Source organism: Hyla sarda, chromosome 2, assembly GCF_029499605.1.
Source record: "Hyla sarda isolate aHylSar1 chromosome 2, aHylSar1.hap1, whole genome shotgun sequence".
Classification (NCBI taxonomy): Eukaryota; Metazoa; Chordata; class Amphibia; order Anura; family Hylidae; genus Hyla; species Hyla sarda.
The window spans coordinates 89416846-89437700 of NC_079190.1; the positions used below are offsets into that span (position 1 = coordinate 89416846).

At 45.2% G+C, this 20855-nt stretch overlaps 1 protein-coding gene across 4 annotated transcripts in view; it reads left to right on the top strand.

Annotated features, from left to right (window-relative positions):
* The window catches only part of LRP1 (LDL receptor related protein 1), a 328104-nt gene that overhangs the window by 303595 nt on the left and 3654 nt on the right, over nucleotides 1-20855 (top strand). For all 4 annotated transcript variants that reach the window (XM_056562521.1, XM_056562523.1, XM_056562520.1 and 1 more), the window contains 8 exons: nucleotides 4415-4555; nucleotides 4649-4822; nucleotides 6635-6799; nucleotides 8476-8644; nucleotides 8801-8905; nucleotides 10563-10627; nucleotides 16129-16222; nucleotides 16378-16522. In XM_056562521.1, the coding sequence (XP_056418496.1) occupies nucleotides 4415-4555; nucleotides 4649-4822; nucleotides 6635-6799; nucleotides 8476-8644; nucleotides 8801-8905; nucleotides 10563-10627; nucleotides 16129-16222; nucleotides 16378-16522 (1058 nt within the window). The remainder of the gene's footprint in view (nucleotides 1-4414; nucleotides 4556-4648; nucleotides 4823-6634; nucleotides 6800-8475; nucleotides 8645-8800; nucleotides 8906-10562; nucleotides 10628-16128; nucleotides 16223-16377; nucleotides 16523-20855) is intronic.

The window sequence follows — 20855 nt, forward strand, 5'->3', positions numbered from 1 at the left end:
AGCTCTGTTCCCAGATATGGTCCATTCAATCCAATGCTTATGCAAATATTTACTTTGCTTTAAATCTTGTTCATCCAGTACAAAAAGTAGAAAAGTCACAATAATATTCACCCAGGTGTGATAGTGTAGACACTACAGTTCACGGTATACCAGGATTCCTTCCTTATTTCTGCTCCTCGCGGAGTCTCTTGATCTCAGCCGTAGTCTTTTCCACTCACTGTGGACTGAACATGGTGCGAATACCGGCAACGTTTCAGAGGACTTCTCCTTTATCAAGCCTAGCGAACAGTGAACCCACCACTAGTGCATATACTCGTGTCTCTCACTTCAGTTCTAAAAGAGACATCCGCACTATTAAAATCAGAGCACAATATACTATGCAGAGTATACATTAAAATTACGGCTTACACCGATCCCTTTTGGGGCTAAGGCATCTAGTTTTTGTATCCAATATACCTTGCGCTGTAATGTTCTCTTTTTTATTTGAGTGGCATTATTCCCTTAGATTTCTTCCAGTACCATCCAGCGCAAATTGCTAACCAGGAATCCTGGTATGTTGTGAACTGTAGTGTCTGCACTACCACACCTGGGTGAATATTATTGTGACTTTTCTATTTTTTTGTACTGGATAAACAAGATTTCAAGTAAATAATTGCATCAGCATTGGATATCACTTGTCGTTTGTTGTGAATGAACTATAGTATATTTTCTGAGCCCCGTCCACTTTTCAAAGCCGAGTGCCGATGCTCGCCAAGTTATCATGGAGAGGTGTGAAACTGATCGGTATAAAGATTACTGCAAGAACATATTAACATACAGTGGTCCCTCAACATACGATGGTAATCCGTTCCAAATGGACCATCGTTTGTTGAAACCATCGCATGTTGAGGGATCCGTGCAATGTAAAGTATAGGACAGTGGTCTACAACCTGCGGACCTCAAGATGTTGCAAAACGACAACACCCAGCATGCCCGGACAGCCGTTGGCTGTCCGGGCATGCTGGGTGTTGTAGTTTTGCAACATCTGGAGGTCCGCAGGTTGTAGACCACTGTTAGAGGAAGTTGTACTCGCCTGTCCCCGCCGCTCCGGACCGTCAACGCTGCCCGGGATGTTGCAGTCCATCGCTGTCGCCGCATCCCCGAGGTGTCCCCGATGCTCCGGCAAGACCTCTGCTTCCCCGGCATCCACGCTCTCCGTCGCCGCCATCACGTCGTTACGCACGCTGCTCCTATTGGATGACGGGACGGCGTGCGCAGCGACGTGATGACGACGATGGAGAGCACCGACGATGCAGAGGATCCCGAAGAGGACACGTCGGAGCCCCGAGGACAGGTAAGAGACATCGCCTGAGCTCACGGGGCACCGTAAACTGCTATCCGGTGGCAGCTGAAGCAGTCTGCACTGCCGGATAGCCGTTAATGCGATGGCCCCGACATAAAAAAGCATCGTATGTTGATGCTGCCTTCAACATGCGATGGCCTCTGAGAGGCCATCGCATGTTGAAATTATCGTATGTCGGTGCCATTGTAGGTCGGGGGGTCACTGTATTATTATGGCACAACGATACATCGGCACATTGGGGGTCACTCGAAACATATTTAAATGGGTCAGCATTACCAAATTGGTTATTATGGGGAATAATTGTGGGCTAAGACATATTTGATTCCATCTAAAGTATCTCATTGTGTGTCACATCTGGAGTCCTCCCGCAAGTTGATGTACCGATGGTATCTCATACCAAACAAAATGGCAAAAATAAACCCGGTAAACACCCCAATATGTTGGCGGTGCGGGATGATGGAGGGTACATTTATACATGTTTGGTGGGAGTGCCCAGAGGTCCAGCGACTATTGGAGGAAACTAAGTGGCTTTTGCTGGTGGTAATGGAAGATGAGGCAAGGCTCACCTGGGGACCAGAAGTGGCACCGCTATCATTGGGACTGGAGTCAATGTCACATAGAAATGTAACCATAGTCTTTCACATATTAGCAACTACTCCGAATGCACTCGCTAAATGTTGGAAAGATTCAAAACTACCAAATATATTAAGAATAATAACTCCTCTTAAACAAGTATGCATTATGGAAAGATTATGGTTGGATAGAATGGTGAATAATAAGACAGGTGGGGAAAATTAAGACCTGGGAACAGTTTAACATAGGCCTGGTGAGAACTGAGAAGACGGAACTGGAAACCTTAGAAACCTAGATATTATAGAAGTAATGTTATTGGATCAATAACTGAGTGATATAGAAGGGGATATAGAAGTATGAGAATGAGTTAGGAGCCATGAATTATGAGCTTAAGAATAAAAAAAAATTAAGAATGGGGGGGGGGGGGGGGGGAGTGATTAGCGAATGGAGAAACGACTGCAGGAATGAGTCAGTTATGTTATGTAATGAGTGAGTATGTAAATTTTAATATTTGTTATATTATATGATATCTGCTTTAATTTTCTTTTGTTGTCTGTATGAATAATTATGTATTATGAAAAATTAATAAAAAGATATAACACCAAAAGATTACTGCAAGAACAGACTAAATAAATCTGCAACTGGAGCTGTACACTTAGAAGTCTACACTAGCTGTAGCATAGATAGCCGCAATAGTTTACACCATTTAGTGGCATGAACTATAGTAAATCTTCCGAGCCCGGTCCATTTTTTTCAAAGTGATGAACGCAGTGTAAACCCATCACAAATTGTTGAGCAAACCAGCGCGTACTAGCTTTATAAATCCCCCCCCCCCCCATTCTACAGTCTGTTATTTATGTTTTGTATAACTTTACACATTACTAAAAATTCACAGTACAGTGATCCCTCAACTTACAATGGCCTCAACATACAATAGTGTCAACATACAATGGTCTTTTCTGGACCATTGTAACTTGAAACCAGACTCAACATACAATGTACAGACAGTCAGGATCTGTGAAACTTGTCACTGGCTGGAAGAACTGACCAATCAGAATGGGCATTCACTGGTAAACCACCTGTATTACTGGTGTCTGGTAGCGCCCCCTACAGTACAGGGAGCAACTACAAGTTCTTTACTACTCTTTACCTGTGCCAGGGTTAGCTGCTCCTTTTGGACGCCAAATAAGGGCGGCTCCATTTGGGACACTGTGTGTACTGTATAGGACCCTGAAGAAGCTCCTGTCCTCTACATAAACCATTGTTTCCCAATCAGGGTGCCTCCAGCTGTTGCAAAACTACAACTCCCAGCATGCCCGGACAGCCAACGGCTGTCCGGGCATGCTGGGAGTTGTAGTTTTGCAACATCTGGAGGCACCCTGGTTGGTAAACACTGACATAGACAGTGATTACAGCTCCCAGCAGATCTTTCTTACTTTTATATGTAAGGATTTGCTTTATCTATATTAGTTATCTACTTATTTTTCTTTAATCATCACTTTTTTTTCCTATTTTTGGATGACATTTTGGTGCCTTTAGAACCAATTACCAGGTTTCCATAGAGTTATGGTCTCAACATACAATGGTTTCAACATACAATGGTCGTCCTGGAACCTATTAATATTGTAACTTGAGGGACCACTGTATAACTTGAGCTAAAAGCCAGAGACCAGCAGCAGGAATAGGACCTGCACTGTGTAATGTTTATGGAGCCTACGCTATAGTTTTCTTACATCTGCCATTAGGAAAGAGAAATTATTCGTTAGATTTTAACCTGTCCAACCCTTTGTCTCCTTCATGATAAGGACAGCTTTAGGAGGTTGCTAATACAGTAGTCCCTCAAGTTACAATATTAATTGGTTCCAGGACGACCATTGTATGCTGAAACCATTGTATGTTGAGACCATAACTCTATGGAAACCTGGGAATTGGTTCTGAAGCCACCAAAATGTCATCCAAAATATGGAAAAAGTGAGAATTAAAGAAAAATATGCTGGGAGTTGTAGTTTTGCAACAGCTGGAGGCACCCTGGTTGGGAAACAATGGTTTATGTAGATGACAGGAGCTTCTTCAGGGTCCTATACAGTACACACAGTGTCCCAAATGGAGCCGCCCTTACCTGGTGTCCAAAAGAGCAGCTAACCCTGGCACAGGTAAGGAGTAGTACAGAACTTGCAGTTCCTCCCTGTACTGTAGGGGGCGCTACCAGACACCAGTCAGTGCATGCACTTCAGTAATACAGGGCATTTACCAGTAAAATGTCCATTCTGATTGGTCGATTCTTCCAGCCATTGACATGTTTCACAGATCTGGACTGTCTGTAGCATTGTATGTTGAGTCTGGTTTCAAGTTACAATGGTCCAGAATAGACCATTGTATGTTGAAACTATTGTATGTTGAGGCCATTGTAAGTTGAGGGATCACTGTAATTTACTGTGAAATGAAGCTTTTGTTAGAACTTAGCAGTAAGGGTCAGATGTTGTCTGTCTGTGCCTTTAGTGACCAATCCATGTGACCGGAAGAAGTGTGAGTGGCTGTGTCTGCTGAGTCCCAGTGGCCCAGTCTGTACATGTCCAAATGGAAGAAGACTGGACAATGGAACATGTGTGCCTATTCCATCTCCCACTCAGTCTCCTGATGGTAAGTGTCAGAGATCAGTAAGTAACAAGTTAAAAGCTAGAGTTTTTATTTTATTCTTTCCTTCAATAACTGCTTTGCCTTTTTTTTATTTAGAATCCATTCCAGATACTTGTAATGTAGAGTGTTTGAATGGAGGACAATGCTTCCTGAATGCCAGAAAACAAGCCAAGTGCCGCTGCTCACCAAGTTATCACGGAGAGAGGTGTGAAATTGACCAATGTAAAGATTACTGCAAGAACGGAGGAAATTGTGCCCCATCACGCACAGGTAAACGAAATAATCTTGGTGAGACTTAGGCTTCATTCACACTACGTAATTACTCGGTTTTCGAAGTTCCGTCAGAAAATCGGCAGTAAAATGGCAGTTTCAAAAATCCTATACGGCCGTTCGAAAATCCCATTATAGTCTATGGGATTTTTCTAATAGCCGTTTTAACCCGTTATTAATAACAGGCGTTATTTTGTGACGGAAGATAGTAACGGGAGAATTAGTGCATGAACTATTTCTACCGTTACTATCTTCCGTCACAAAATAACGGCCGTTATTAATAACGGGTTAAAACGGCTATTAGAAAAATCCCATAGACTATAATGGGATTTTCTACCGGCCGTATAGGATTTTTGAAACTGCCATTTTACTGCCGATTTTCTGACGGAACTTCGAGAACGGAGTCATTATGGAGTGTGAAAGGGGCCTTACTCGTTAAATAAAGTTGAGGATTACAACCGGTGATACATGTATCTCAGTGGGGTATATATCATGTGTCTAGGTATATTTGTTGTACTTTGGTGTTCATGTTGTACTTTTAAAAGGCAGCACAGGTTTGGGTTCAAACTTTAGGATTGCTGTGATGTTATTTGTATGAGTAGGGGTACTTGGCTTTGTAATGTTGAGAAACATAGACCTATACCAAATCTTGCATTCAGTTTAAAGGAGTAGTCCAGTGGTGACCCAGTGGTGACCCAGTGGTGAAAAACTTATCCCCTATCCTAAGGATAGGGGATAAGTTTGAGATCGCAGGGGGTCCGACCGCTGGGGCCCCCTGCGATCTCCTGTACGGGGCCCTGACAGCCCGCGGGAAACTGGGCGTGTCGACCTCCGCACGAAGCGGCAGCCGACACGCCCCCTCAATACAACTCTATGGCAGAGCCGAAGAGCTGCCTTTGGCAATCTCCGGCTCTGCCATTGAGATGTATTAAGGGGGCGTGTCGGCCGCCGCTATCTGGCCGGAGAGCCTGGCCCCCGTACAGAGAGATCGCAGGGGGCCCCAGCGGTCGGACCCCCGCAATCTCAAACTTATCCCCTATCCTTAGGATAGGGGATAAGTTTTTCACCACTGGACTACTTCTTTAAAGGGGTACACCGGTGGAAAACTTTTTTTTCTTTTTAAATCAACTGATGCCAGAAAGTTAAACAGATTTGTTAATGACTTCTATAAAAAATAAAAAATCTTAATCTTTCCAGTACTTATTAGCGGCTGTATACTACAGAGGAAATTCTTTTCTTTTTGGATTTCTTTTCTGTCACAACCACAGTGCTCTCTGCTGACACCTCTGTCCATGTCAGGAACTGTCCAGAGCAGGAGAAAATCCCCATAGCAAACCTATGCTGCCCTGGACAGTTCCTAAAATGGACAGAGGTGTCAGCAGAGAGCACTGTGGTCGTGACAGAAAAGAAATCCAAAAAGAAAAGAATTTCCTCTGTAATATACAAATGCTAATAACTACTGGAAGGATTAAGATTTTTTAATAGAAGTCATTTACAAATCTGTTTAACTTTCTGGCATCAGTTGATTTAAAAAAAAAAAAAAAAAAAAAAAAAAAGAAAAGGAAAAAAAGTGTTCCACCAGAGTACCCCTTTAAGGATTGTAAATATCTTTTCTCTTCACGCTTTTTCTTTATCTCAGGTTCTATCTTTTCACTTCTAAGCTTCCTTTAGGAACTGTAAATATAAAGGTTATATACATGTTAATCAAACAATGCGATTAAATATAGAGAGGAAACATTGTAGATTGTCTTTCACTTGACTCTATGATTGTCACGTGAAATTGCATTAAATTCTGCCGGTTTTCCTTCATAGGTTTACCAACATGCCGCTGCTCTACTGGGTTCACTGGTCCCACCTGCGAAGAGCAAGTATGCACTCGAGACTACTGTCAACACAACGCCACTTGTTCTGTCAACATGGGCAACCAACCGAACTGCCGCTGTCTTCCTGACTTCATCGGAGACAAGTGTCAATACCGTACGTGGCCATCCAAAGTTATTGTCCCCAATGTAAAAAGCCAATAGCATTCAGTTCAATGCTTTCAGTTTCACATCCAGGTGACATTGCATCTGTTCCTCTGGAATCAGGTTTGCATATTGTATCCGATACAATATTGCATATAAAATACATGAGATAGGCATTAATAAACTGTATTATTTAAAACATGTAAAATAGATAGTTTGGCGAGTGAGAGTTTGGCGAGTGAGAGTTTGGCTGCACATTACAGCTGGCAACTAGTGCACATGGCACTGGAGCCCGCAGCCTCCAGTACAGTGTTTCCCAACCAGGGCTCCTCCAGCTGTTGCGAAACTACAACACCCAGCATGCCCAGACAGCCTTCGGTTGTCCGAGCATGCTGGGAGTTGTAGTTTCGCTACAGCTCGAGGCACCCTGGTTGGGAAACACTGCTTCAGTAGATAGAACAGTATTCATTAAAGTGTTACTCCGGTGGAAAACATTTTTATTATAATTTTTTTTTTTTTAAACAGATTTGTAAATGACTTCTATTAAAAAATCTTTATCCTTCCAGTACTTTTTAGCAGCTGTATGCTACAGAGGAAATTCTCTTCCTTATTGATATTCTTTTTTTTTGTCTTGTCCTCAGTGCTCTCTGCTGACACCTGATGCCCGTATCAGGAACTGTCCAGAGCAGGAGAAAATCCCCATAGCAAACCTATACTACTCTGGACAGTTCCTGACACAGACAGAGGTGTCAGCAGAGAGCACTTTGGACAAGACAAAAAAGAAATTCAAAAAGCAAAGAATTTCCTCTGTAGCATACAGCTGCTAATAAGTACTGGAAGGATAAAGATGGCTGGCTGGCTTCAGAAAGTTAAACAAATTTTAATCCTTCCAGTACTTATGAGCTGCGGAAGTTGAGTTATTCTTTTCTGTCTTAAGTGCTCTCTGATGACACCTGTCTCGGGAACTGTCCAGAGTAGAAGCAAATCCCCATAGCAAACCTCTTCTACTCTGTGCAGTTCCCAAGACAAGCAGAGATGTCAGCAGAGAGCACTATTGCCAGACAGGAAAGAACAACTCAACTTCAACAGCTGATAATTATTGGAAGGATTAAGATTTTTTAATAGAAGTAATTTAAAAATCTGTTTGACTTTCTGGAGCCAGTTTATATATATATATATATATATATATATATATATATATATATATATATATATATTAGCATTAAAGGGGTATTCCAGGGGGAAAAAAAATTATATATATAATTTTTTTTATTTTTTCCCTGGAATACCCCTTTAATGCTAATATGGAGTTATGACATTTTAAAAGTGTCAATAGGGCCATGGTGTGGCGTGGAAGCCTCATGCCCTTCATGAATCTCTTCTGTGCTTTTTTAGCCTCCCTAGCCCCATGATAAACCACATTTAGAGGGGAGACAGACCCATATTGTCAGGCACTATCCTGATATGTACTGATACAAGAGCTCAGTCATAGATTAGTTCTACCTGTCTGGCTATGGGCATTGATACAGAAAGACATAGCCAATCAACTATAAAGGAGGCTGCTAAATAACCGTGGTTTACAATAGACAGCCAGCCACCCCTGTAATAGATACTGAATGCTAAAGATGCTGCTCATGTAGTCTACTTTGGGAAACCTCCATAGTCTAACATGGCAATATTTTTTTGCAGGAAAATGTTCTGGCTATTGCGAGAATAATGGAATATGCCAGGTCAGCGATAATGGGACTAAGCAGTGCCGCTGTACGCCTCTGTTTGAAGGCAGTCGCTGTGAGAAAAACCGATGTGCAAGATGCAGAGACGGCAAATGCACTTTGAACAATGCCGATGTTGTTTGCACGTAAGTTTCTTTGTATGATGTCTGGAAGAGTAGAAAAGCTGTTGCACAGGAATTGCTCTCCCCCAGTTTTAAACATATGGTCAAGTCTGCAGTTTTTCTTATACTACTAATCTAGTCTACCCTAGATATGTGATATGTTTTTATGTTGTTCCAAAGGTGCAAGGATGGACGGATGGCAAAGTCTTGTATGACATGTGAAAATTACTGTAAGAATGGAGGGACGTGTACAATCAACCGGTTAACAGAGATGCCAGAATGCCAGTAAGTAATGGTAGATGTTGGAGCACAGCGTAAATGAAGACTTGGTAAACTGTTTATGGTGAACACATCAATGTGAATCTTATTAAGCAATCCAAAATGGTAACGTTTCGGTCCAAATGAGGACCTTCCTCAGACTGGATTGCTGCGGAGGATAGATGTAAATACAGAGGAACGGCTCTCAGCTGTGTAGCTGGTATGTGGAAATGCGACCAGCTACACAGCCGAGAGCCGTTCCTCTGTATTTACATCTATCCTCCGCAGCAATCCGGTCTGAGGAAGGTCCTCATTTGGACCGAAACGTTACCATTTTGGATTGCTTAATAAAATTCACATTGATGAGTTCACCATAAACAGTGTGCCAAGTCTTCATTTACGCTATAATAAGGATTGGGACTCCTACTTGGGAACACTTTCTCACTTAGAGAGTGACTTAATTCTATCTACAGATGTTGGCGCACAATCATAAATAATATAACAATGTATTTGGAAACACTTAAGACCCTTTCACTTTTTTCAGTTCCTTATTTTGAGTCCTTGTGCTAAAATAGGGGGGAAAAACTGTTTCTTCCATAATTCTGCACTCAATACCCCAATACCCCATGTCAAAGTGAAAACAAAATGTTAAAAATCTTTGCTAATTTATTCAAAAGGAAAACAAAAATTTATTGCACTGACATAAGTATTCAGACCCTTAACTCAATACTAAGTTGAAGCCCCTTTGGTAGTTAATACAGCCTCCAGTCTTCTTGAAGATGATGGCACAAAGTTTACACATCTGGATTTGGACGTTTTCTGCCATTTTTCTCTGCAAATCCTCTCAAGCTCTGTCAGGTTACATGGGGGACCATCGGTGGACAGAAATATGGAGGTCTTTTTTGAAATGTTCAATTAGGATCAAGTTCTGGCTGAGCCACTCAAGGACATTCACAGAGTTGTCCCTTAGCTGCTGCTGTGTTGTCTTAGCTGTGTGCTCACTCCGGTCGGCTCATTGAAATGAATTACATACGGGCGGCATATTGCAGGTATACGGGAGCGCCCAGTTTTAGCTCCCCCCAGCTGTATGCGGTCTCGTATGGCTGAAAACGTGATGTGAACCCAGTCTAAGCTTCAGAGCACTGTGGATCAGGTTTTCATTAAGAATATATCTGTACTTTGCTCCATTTAGTTTTCCCACGTCCCTGACTAGCCAGAATGACCATTGAGTTCTTGGTCAACCCTCTTACCAAGGAGATTCTCCCCCAATTATTTACTTTAATGGGGCAGCTAGCTCTAGTCCTGGTTGTTCCAAATGCCTTTCATTTAAAAGGGTTTGTCCAGTAAAATGCATTATTTTCGTATTATTCCCAATCTGCTTAATAAAATAGAAAACCCTTAAACTCCCCTTCCTCCACTTCCTCGTAGCTTGGGTATGAGGGTGCCCCCTGTTTCCAGTGATTGGTGAGTGGCACTGTCAGTTTCCCCGGCTGTAGACTGTACAGTCTGTAGCTCGAGGGAGAGCACTGGCCGCGGATCTGATACTGGTATAAGGAAAAATACTTTTGAGACCCATTTTGGTTTGTTTGTTTTTGTTTTGTCTCAAAACTCAAAAAATGTATTGTGTGCACATGGCTTCAGACTGCAGCAATCCTTTATCTAAATTTTAAATGTTCTTTTCTAGATGCACATCAGAGATGACTGGTCCAACATGTGAAATGGTTATAGGGCAAAGTCAGCCAAGCTCTCGTAAGTATATAATGTTATTTAATAGAGTGAAGTTGTTATATATAGTCTAAGAAATTAATTTACCTTTTAATTTAATTTGTACTATTGAAATTATGCATGTTTTTTGCCTACGAAATAGTAACCAGGTGCCGTTTTATCAGAGGCTTCTTCACAAAAAAGCAAACATTTAGGTCCTATTCACACGTACAGTATTCTGCACAGGATTTGATGTGCAGGAGTTGAAGCTATGTTCAGTCATTTAGTTTACATTGAAATCTGCAGCAGAAAATCCTGTGCATCAAATCTGCGCAGAATAATGTATGTGTGAATAGACCATTAATAGGTCTAAACTGATGCATTATGTGACAATAAACATATTTCACATTTCTGAAAGCTAACTGATATATAAGGGGAGATTCATCAAAACCTGTGCAGAGGAAAAGTCGACCAGTTTCTCATAGCAACCAATCAGATCACTTCTTTCATTTTTTTTTTTTTAAATAAAAGAAGCAATCTGATTGGTTGCTTTGGGCAACTTCAGCACTCTTCCTCTACACAGGTTTTGATAAAAAAAAAAAAAAAATTGTATTCTTTTGCGTATTTGCTGCTGCGTATTTTCCTACCCATTGAAGTCAATGGTTAGCAAAATCATTAGTGTATTTTGCTACCTATTGACTTCAGTGAGTAGGAAAATACGCAGCAGCAAATACGCAAAAGAATATGGCATGTGTGAACCCTACCCTTCTAGTGTCTGTGACTCCCCATGTGCCTTCTTTGTTTTACTCTGTTGCCCTTGGATACGAGCGTCTTAAGGCATCCACTGAGACTGTCAGGAATGCTTAGTTAGGGTACGTTGACACGTACAGGATCCTGCGTAGATTTGATGCGCAGGATTTTCTGCTGCAGATTTCAATGTAAACGAAATGACTGAGCACAGCTTCTAATCTGCAGTTACAAATCCTGCGCAGGATCCTGTACATGTGAAAGTACCCTTAAATTACATTGCTCTTCATTGGGGGACACAGAGACCATGGGTATATGCTCTTGCCTCTAGGAGGCGCTGACACTAGGAAAAAAAAGTTGGTTCCTCCCTGGCAGGATTTACCCGCCCACTGGAAGTGAGGTAATCAGTTTATCTAGTGTCAGTAGGAGGCAAGACACAGGTCTAGGAGCTCCCCAGACCTGGTCTTTTTTATTATTTTCTAGTAATGGCTATTTAGTTAGCTTTTTTCCTCCCTTTTGTTTCTCATTTTCAGGTGGTTCAGGAGCATAGTGCTACCTGTTCCCCCATATGCGAGAAAGGGGCACAGACATAGAGTATGTACTGTTAACCTCTTCTCGCCAACGGCCAGCGCCTGGAGGTTGTACCCGGAGTCCGTGTCCCCCACTGCCGCTGCCCGCCCCGCTATCTTAGCCTGGTATGATGCAGCGTGGACATAAGCTGGTTCAAGCCGTCTGGGTGAGTAAATGAAGACCGTGGTTGAGTATATCATCCCCTCCACCTGCCCACCAGTGGACATACAGTTACAGTAGCCGTTTCTGTCTCAGGGCAGCCGCCGGCTTTTGCAGCGGCCCCCTGTACTTTCTTCGGCTGCTGATTTTCCTTATTTTAGCTGGTCAGAACTCCTCCGGCGCTTGCTGGCCAGCGGGGCCCATAATGGCGGCAGGTAGCTCCGCCCCTTCTCCCCGTGCTTGGCGCAGGAATCTGGAGACTAACTGAGGGAGGACTCTCTCTCCTCCCCCCCCTTGGTTGGCGCTGTCTTGGGAGCGCCGGACAGTAAAAGCCCAGTGCCTTTCTGCGCCTCTCATGAACGGAGCTCAGCTCTGCCCCTTCTCCTGCAGCGAGCCCTCCAGGCTTAGAGCACTGCAGTAGTTGTTCACACTACCAGGGATGTCAGAGACTGTCTCCCTCCTCTGACTCCCTGGTTCAGGGCCATTTCTCCTCCAGTTCAGCGGAAACCTTTCTAGCCGGGTACCGCTGTCAATCCCCCCTGGCCTCGGAGCAGCAAGCGCTCCAACAGCACGCTGCATCACTGCTGCGGTTTAGTTTGCGGCTCCTTGCTCTCACAGTCATTGCTGACTGTACACAGCTGCTGGCATAGTGCAGCTGTGTGCGTAACGCGTCCAGGCTTGTGCTCGGGGGTAAATGCCGGGAATTCGCGGGGCACCCTGCGTCCAGTGCCAGGTTCATTTAAATAAAAATAAAAAATTGTCTTCCTCTAGTCTCTTTGACTGACTGGAAAATGCCCTCTAGCGGCTGTTAATGGTATTGTGTTTTTTGTGGTTCCCTCTGTGGCAGCTCATAGCCATTACAGTTTTTTGCCCGTAATATCTGTTTTTATCAGATTAATATCTGCTGGGTCCTTTTCTGGGACTGTATATGGGGTCCGCCTTTTTTCCCAGATAGCGCTATTGGCACAATGTTTTTTGCCCTATGCCTCTGCCATACCTAATTCTGCAGAGTTCTCACTCTGTTAGGGAGCATATGCGAACCGTGGTGGCGGGCCGTTACGCGATCCCTGGAGATTCCGAGGTTACATTCCGTGCCTGGTTTCCCCTTACATTGCGTACCATGCCATGTTTACTGTGCCCACGGACAGTCCTAGTCCCTCCCTATTGGGGCACGGCTCCAGTCCGGTGCCCTTACAGGCCTTTTGCGTTCCTGACGGACACCTTTGGTCTTTTCGGGGTTCTTACTCCGACGGTCATCAATCATGGGAGGGTTCTTGGCGTGTACAATACACTATGATTCCCTCCTCCACAGGTCACCGATCTTATATCTGCCGCATCTGCAGTTGACATACCGGTACCCCGCGGCCAGTGCGTGGTGTCCGACGGAGTGACCTGTTGCATACTATGGACCCATATCAGTAAGACAGACAGTGGTCTGCTTGGTTCCTCCGCTGCCTGTCATTTCTCACATGCCTGATGTCTCTGCAGCTGGAGTTCCGGTACCCCGCGGTGTCCGAAGAAGTCCCCTGACATGTCCTATGGACCCTATACAGGGCGACGGGGATACTATCCATGGCTCCTAGGCCTCCCCGTCCTTCCACCTGCGACCAAGTGGGCACAGTGATCGGTGATATGACTGTTGTTCCTTTTTGCCAGCACCTGTGAGGTGTACTCGTTATTTTCTGGGTCGGTCCTCCTAGTCCTTCGGGCCTTCGTGATGATTGTGCTCCCGGGCATGTGTAGCGCCCCTGCCCAGGCTTCTCCACAATTCCATTGTGGGGCGGTCGTTCTGTACCGCTCTTCTTCTTGTCCCGACATAGCAGTATGTTTCCCGGAGCGTTTCGCGGTTGTTGGTTTTGCTCACTCTACAGCTGGGGCACCTCCCGGTGTCTCGATAGTCTCCAGTTCCATGTCGCCATTCCGGTTTTCCGCGTTACTCTTTACTTTCCGTTTCCTCCATCGGAGTCCATTTACTCGAGGGTTGGATGGCAAGTCTGTCTACCGTGTTTTTCCAGTTGGGCCATTTTCATCTGCAGCATGGCTGTGGTTTCTTCCCGCTATTCAGCCTGTGTGGCGTCCTGTCCGAGCCCACTCTTCTCCCCGGGTGCTCACGCTGTGTCCCTGGGACAGTGTTTTTTGGCGCCTACAGCTTTTTGGTTCGGATCTTCTGCACCATGCCTCTCCGGAGATGGTTCCAGTCTCTCTTTTCCAGAAGTTTCTGGTCTTCACCTCGACTGACTCAACTTCGGCTCTCCCTGGCATTTTCTCGCCAGGTTCTCTGTTTTGGTTGTTCCTCTGTAGGCGGTTCTCTTGTCGTTCCCCTTTCCTTTTTTGTTCCCAACCGGGCTCTAGCTCTGTCTGGTTCTGTGCTTCATTGAGTCTATTTCCTACCTCCATCCAGGTTGGTTCGGACCATCGGGTCTCAGCATCGCCCCTTCTTGTCTCTCTCTGTGGCCTGTTGGTTTAGAGTCTCTTCTAAGGACGGTCCCTTCGTTGGAAACCACAGTCCATTTTCATGGACAGTGGGAACTGCCGGACGCTCATTTCCAGGCCTCGGTTGTCTTTTAGCCCAGGGCCTCGTCCATGAGTCTTACGGCTGTCTGGGGTTTTCCTCTGGTGTTTTTCTTCCCACCCCAGGGACTGCTTTGGTACATCCCATGGTCTCTGTGTCCCCCAATGAAGAGGGACAGAGAAAAGGAGATTTTTTTGTACTCGGTGCAAAATCTCTTTCTCGTGGCCTTCATTGGGGGACACAACACCCATGTCTTCATTCTTGTCCGGATAGCCTTTTCCGGTTCTTGAGTGTTTCTTCGGGATTCCTTTCTAGGGCCCTTCGGACTTGTCCATTGGTTGGCTTCTCCTACTGCTTTGTGACAATACTGATTACCTCACTTCCAGTGGGTGGGTATATCCTGCCAGGGAGGAGCAGACTTTTTCTCCTAGTGTCAGTGCCTCCTAGTGGCAAGAGTATATACCCATGGTCTCTGTGTCCCTCCTCCCCCCCCCCCCCCCAAATACAGGCTATGAGAAAGAGATTTTACGGTGAGTACAAAAAAATCTCCTTATTGCTTCGATAACCTCTGCGGTGTATGCAAGCAAGAGGGATTGTGGAAAAGTGTGTGCTTTGTTGCATGGCAACTGTAGGTTCGCAGTTCAGAGCAGAAACTAGGAAGGGACCAGACCCATGGGGTGGGTGTGTGGGGGGGGGGGGGGGAGAGAGAGAAGAACAGTACTGGGATGTAGGTCATTTTACCTTAAAAAAAATATATATACACATTTGTGTTCTTGTACATATATGTATGTGGTACATATTTGATTTTACCAAGTTTGCCTTTTGTAAAATAGTTACCTGATAGAGATGAGCGAACTTACAGTAAATTCGATTCGTCACGAACTTCTCGGCTCGGCAGTTGATGACTTTTCCTGCGTAAATTAGTTCAGCCTTCAGGTGCTCCGGTGGGCTGGAAAAGGTGGATACAGTCCTAGGAAAGAGTCTCCTAGGACTGTATCCACCTTTTCCAGCCCACGGGAGCACCTGAAGGCTGAACTAATTTATGCAGGAAAAGTCATCAACTGCCGAGCCGAAAAGTTTGTGACTAATCGAATTTACTGTAAGTTCGCTCATCTCTATTACCTGATAGAAAATAGCCATCTTGTAACATAAATGTTTCTTGAGAGAAGGATATGTTACCTATATCCGTAATCAAAAATGTAATATAACAATACCTAAAGCAGTGAAAGCCAATATCAAGTGACATGATACAAATGGTCAGAGCGGACACTTGCAAGTCAAAAGATGCAGAGCTTGTTGTGTAGCTTCTGAACAATTGTTCTAGTCACTTTAATGGCAACACCATCCAGGTTAAAAATCTAAAATTAACTAAGCTAAAAACCAGAGTGGCATTGAGGACGCTATATTATAGTCAGGGTCTCAAGCTCACAGACCCCACATTAACTATATCTTCTGACGTGCCCCTATGCCTAAAGGTTCTTACTTATTGAATTTATTGTAATATTTCACACTAAATATTTTCTGTTGACATTTTATCAATGATCTTAATCTTCTGCAGAAACGGCCTCCATTATTATTCCAATTGTGTTGATACTGCTGCTTGTTATACTTGGAGTTGGAATATTCCTGTGGTATAGGCATCGAATGAGCGGGTAAGAAAAAATACATTTTTATTCAGAATATTTCAATTTATAGCATAAAAAAATTAAATTTATTTACTATAGTCACCTTCCATAAAGAAGGACGGCCAAGTTGTGTACCTTTAACTTGCAACGGTAATAGTTGACACATATCATTGTTTCAACAGGGCTAAAGGTTTCCAGCATCAGCGAATGACCAATGGAGCCATGAATGTAGAAATTGGTAATCCAACCTACAAAATGTATGAAGGAGAGCCAGATGATGATGTAGGGGAACTACTGGATGCCGACTTTACTTTAGATCCAGATAAGGTAATAGAGTCACGCTTGTGAAGGCATGGCATTACTAACAGTGGCACACATGTGGTACCATACCCTGCTGTCAGCAATGCTTTCAGTACATGACTTATCTGTACTGTGCTTATTAATTGCAGCACATGCACAGTGATCTATAGACAGGGCTTCGTGATGTGAGTAGTGTCCCGGGGAGGTGGGCCATGCTGTGACCGTTCAGCAGCTCAGCCTTACCTCCCTGACACTCATTTCTGGTACAGAAACTTGATTTTATCACGTGATAACCTAAGTAAATAGTGATGAATCCTGCACTCACCGCGCCCACCGCTGCATGAAAGGAGGCTTTATGAAGGGGAGAAGACGATCGACAGGGGCTCAGAGGCAACGACCGGTGGTTTCGTGCTAATGAGCACTTCTTCCGGCCTCCGGGAGGCCGGAAGAAGTGCTCATTAGCATGAAACCACCGGTCATTGCCTCTGAGCCCCCGTCAATCATATTCCCCTCTCCATAAAGCCTCCTTTCATGCAAGAGGTGGGCGCGGTGAGTGCGGGATTCATCACTATTATTTACTGCTTTATCTACCCATGTTCCCTGTTTATCTGTGCACCACTTGCACCACCCCAATATCCTTTAATATTGAGCTGTCTTCACATGGAACCATTTCCCAGGTGCTGGATCGATTAATCCCATAAATTTGAACTTTGCCTCCTTGTCTTTTTTAGCAATTCTATGATTACCTAATATTGGGTAAATGCACAACAATTTATTGCTAAATGTTTGACTTTAACAGAGGCTGAAACTCACAGCTTTAAGGAAGTCAATATCTTTATGCACACGACTTATTGTTGTATTTTGAGGGGGGGGGGGGATGTGTCTGCTACACATTTGGGCTGATACTTAATACATAGTGTGATGGGGTCTGATACATAACTAAAGCTCCTCAATGTAATATCTGTAACAAAAAGAAATTCCCTTCTGGGCATATATTCCCATCTGATAATATATGGCATATCCACAGGATATACTTTAAGGGGGAGATTTATCAAAACCTGTCCAGGGGAAAAGTTGCCCAGTTGCCCATAGCAACCAATCAGATTGCTTCTTTCATTTTGCACAGGCCTTGTGAAAAAATGAAAGAAGCGATCTGATTGGTTGCTATGGGCAACTGGGCAACTTTTCCTCTGGACAGTTTTTGATAAATCTCCCCCTAAATGTCCATATGATGCAGGTGCTTCCTCTGGAACCCCCATCTATGTCTAGATCACAGGCTCCCCGCCCCTACAAGCCACCAGGGGTCTGAAAGCAGGTACAGCCAAATGGACTTTTTTATTTCCTCTCGGCTCAGCTACAGTGGATGGTATATGGAATCAGGCCCGGCGCTTCCATAAGGCAGACCAAGCGGTCGCTTAAGGGCGCACGGACCAGAAGGTGGAAAAATCAAGGACTTTTTTTTTTTTTAAAAGCTGTGTTGCGCCTCGCCACCCGCTGGGCTGTGTTGTTCATGCCGTGTGTGTCGCTCGCTCATAGAGCGGCGCCCACGGCAGCAGAACATCTCAGGGCTGTCTTTAACATGGGGCAAAAGGGGCAGCTTCCCTGGGCCCTGTCATTCCTGGGGGGGCCCAAAGCAGCTGCCCCTTTTGCCTTGCGTTAAAGATGGCCACCGCGGCTGGTCCTGCAGGAGGTGCGGGGTCTGTCTGAAATGCAGGGAGCAGTGCGGGCTTTGAGGGGTCCAATTGGAGGAGGCCGTGATGGGGAGAGCCGTGTGCATGCTAAGCTGCGAGCACCTGCAGCTGGGGGAGCCCTCCCTGTACCGCCGCCCCTGTATGTGACCAGCCCCTGCAGCCTCTTTAGCATTTTCAGTTGCTGCTCGGGCTGGTCACGTGCCGCGCACAGCACGTCTGTAATGTCCCTGCCCGGCCCCGCCCCCGGCTGCTCACCACCACCAGAGAGGAGCGCCGGGGCCTCCAAGTGCAAGAAGAGGAGATTCGCCAGGGTCGACTCAGAACGTTACTTCTTGTGACCCTCAGCAGCTGGAGTCCGTGTTCCCCGTGGCTCAAGCCCCTTACTTCAGGTCAGATGCAGTCATGCAGTCCATGACCATGTTCAGCACAGCATGTGGCCCAGTGCCTGGCTGCCTGTGCCTCCTCCATTACTCTGCTGGCAACACCTGCTCTGCACCCCCTACCCCTTATATAAAAATGGACAGACACCAGGGTGCAATGCTCTGCACCCTTATTTATAAGGGTGCAGAGCATTGCACCCTATTGTCTGTACATGCTTATGTTAGAGGTAAGGGGTGTATTACATTACACCCTAGTGTCTGAATATTCATATATGAGGGGTATTGCACTCCCTTACCCCCAAATATAGGAATGTACAGACACTAGGGTAGATGCCCTGCACCTTTTTATGAGGTTGCAGAGCATTGCACCCTAGTGTCTATACATTAGGGGTAAGGGAGAGCAATGCTCTGCACCCCCTTACCCCTAATATAGGAATGTACTGACACCAGGGTGCAATGCTCTGCACCCTTATATGATGGTGCAGAGCATTGCACCCTAGTGTCTGTACATTTTTATGTGAGGGGTAGGGGGTAGAGCATTGCACCCCCTTACCTCTAATATAGGAATGTACTTACACTACGGTTCAATGCTCTGCACGCTCATATATGGGTGCAGAACATTGCACTTTGGTGTCAGTACATTCCTATTTTAGGGGTAAGGGGGAGCAATGCGTCACCCCCCCTGCATCTCCACAAGGTGAAACTGGGTCCCTAGCAATGCTGCTGAGCACGGGCCGGCCGGGCCTCAGGAGCAACGGAGCTGCGAGAAGACTAAGGATGAGGTGCGGAGGGGAGGCTGGGGAGAACATAAATACAAAGATGGGGTGCAGGGGGGGAAGCTATCGGAAGGTTGGAAGCCGAGGGGGAGAGGTTGTATATTTATGATTGATAAGGGGGGGAGACGCTGGGGTTGTTACAGAGTTATCACTGTGTTATCTGTGGTGTTATACATAGGACTGCAGGTCACATCTACTACATTATCTGTACTCAGTTATCACTGTGTTATCTGTGGTGTTACATAGGACTGCAGGTCACATCTACTACATTATCTATACTCGGAGGGTTATCACTGTTATCTGTGGTGTTACATAGGACTGCAGGTCACATATACTACATTATATGTACTGGTGGGCGGTGGTGGAATTTGGCGGGTCAACTTGGGGGGGGGGCGGGGGAACGGGCACCAAAATGGAGCTTCGCTTGTGTTGGCAGAAATCCTTGCACCGGCCCTGTATGGAATTGCTGATAGTCCCATAGACTTGCAACGCATGTTTTTGGGAGTTCCAGCAATTGGGCTTAACACTCACTTTAGCTGAGCTAAGTGGAATTAAAAGGACTCTTGGAGCCAAGAAACTTTTTGAAAGTAGAAGTACCCTTTCACTTCTGTAGAAGTTATTGTAGTTGCATTTTCCTTTAGAGTTGAGGAATAAAACAATTTGCTGTACTTATTAATGTTAATAGGAGTTATGAAAACCACTGCCTCTCATTTGACTTCCTGACCACCTCCGACAGGGATGTGGAAATTATATCGCCCGACGCCCGGGACAAGTAGATTTGGGCGCCGGGCAGGTGAATTGTTTATAGATTTAGCCCTGTATCGGGCAGGGACAGACCGACTTCCCCTTATTTTTCTTCACTGCCGGTGTGAGGCGCAGGAGCCGATGGAAGTCTCCACCTCACACTGGTGCTCAGAGTGTATGGAGGGGGCAGCGGCCCCCAGCTGACCGCAGAGCCCGAGGTCGCACGTTCACATTACATAATTGAGCCCCGCCCCCTTATCTAATCCTCCCGGAGGATGGAGGACGCAGCTACACATATAACACAAGAAGACAGGGGGAGAGAAAGGATGTCCACAGCTCGGCACACAGCTCCTCCCCTCCCCCGCACACAGCTCTATCCCTACCCCTTCTTCACAGGACCTAATCCACCACGGGGAGGTTGCATGTTTGCACGGGGAAAACACAGAGCGGGGGAGGGGAGAGAGGAAAGGACGTCCGGTGTGAGGGGAGATTTCCAAACCCATGTAACTTCACACCGGCGGTGACTACAGCTCTGATGTCCACTCATGGCGGCTCAGGTGAGGAGGCAGAGAATGCAGGCGACAGGAAGGGTGGTTGTATATGTATGGTGTGAGTGTATGTGTGATGTGTGTATAATGTCTGTGTGTGATGTGTATGTAATGTATAATGTGTGTATGATGTCTATGTGTATGTAATGTATAATGTGTGTATGATGTCTGTGTGTGATGTGTATGTAATGGATAATGTGTGTATGATGTCTGTCTGTGTG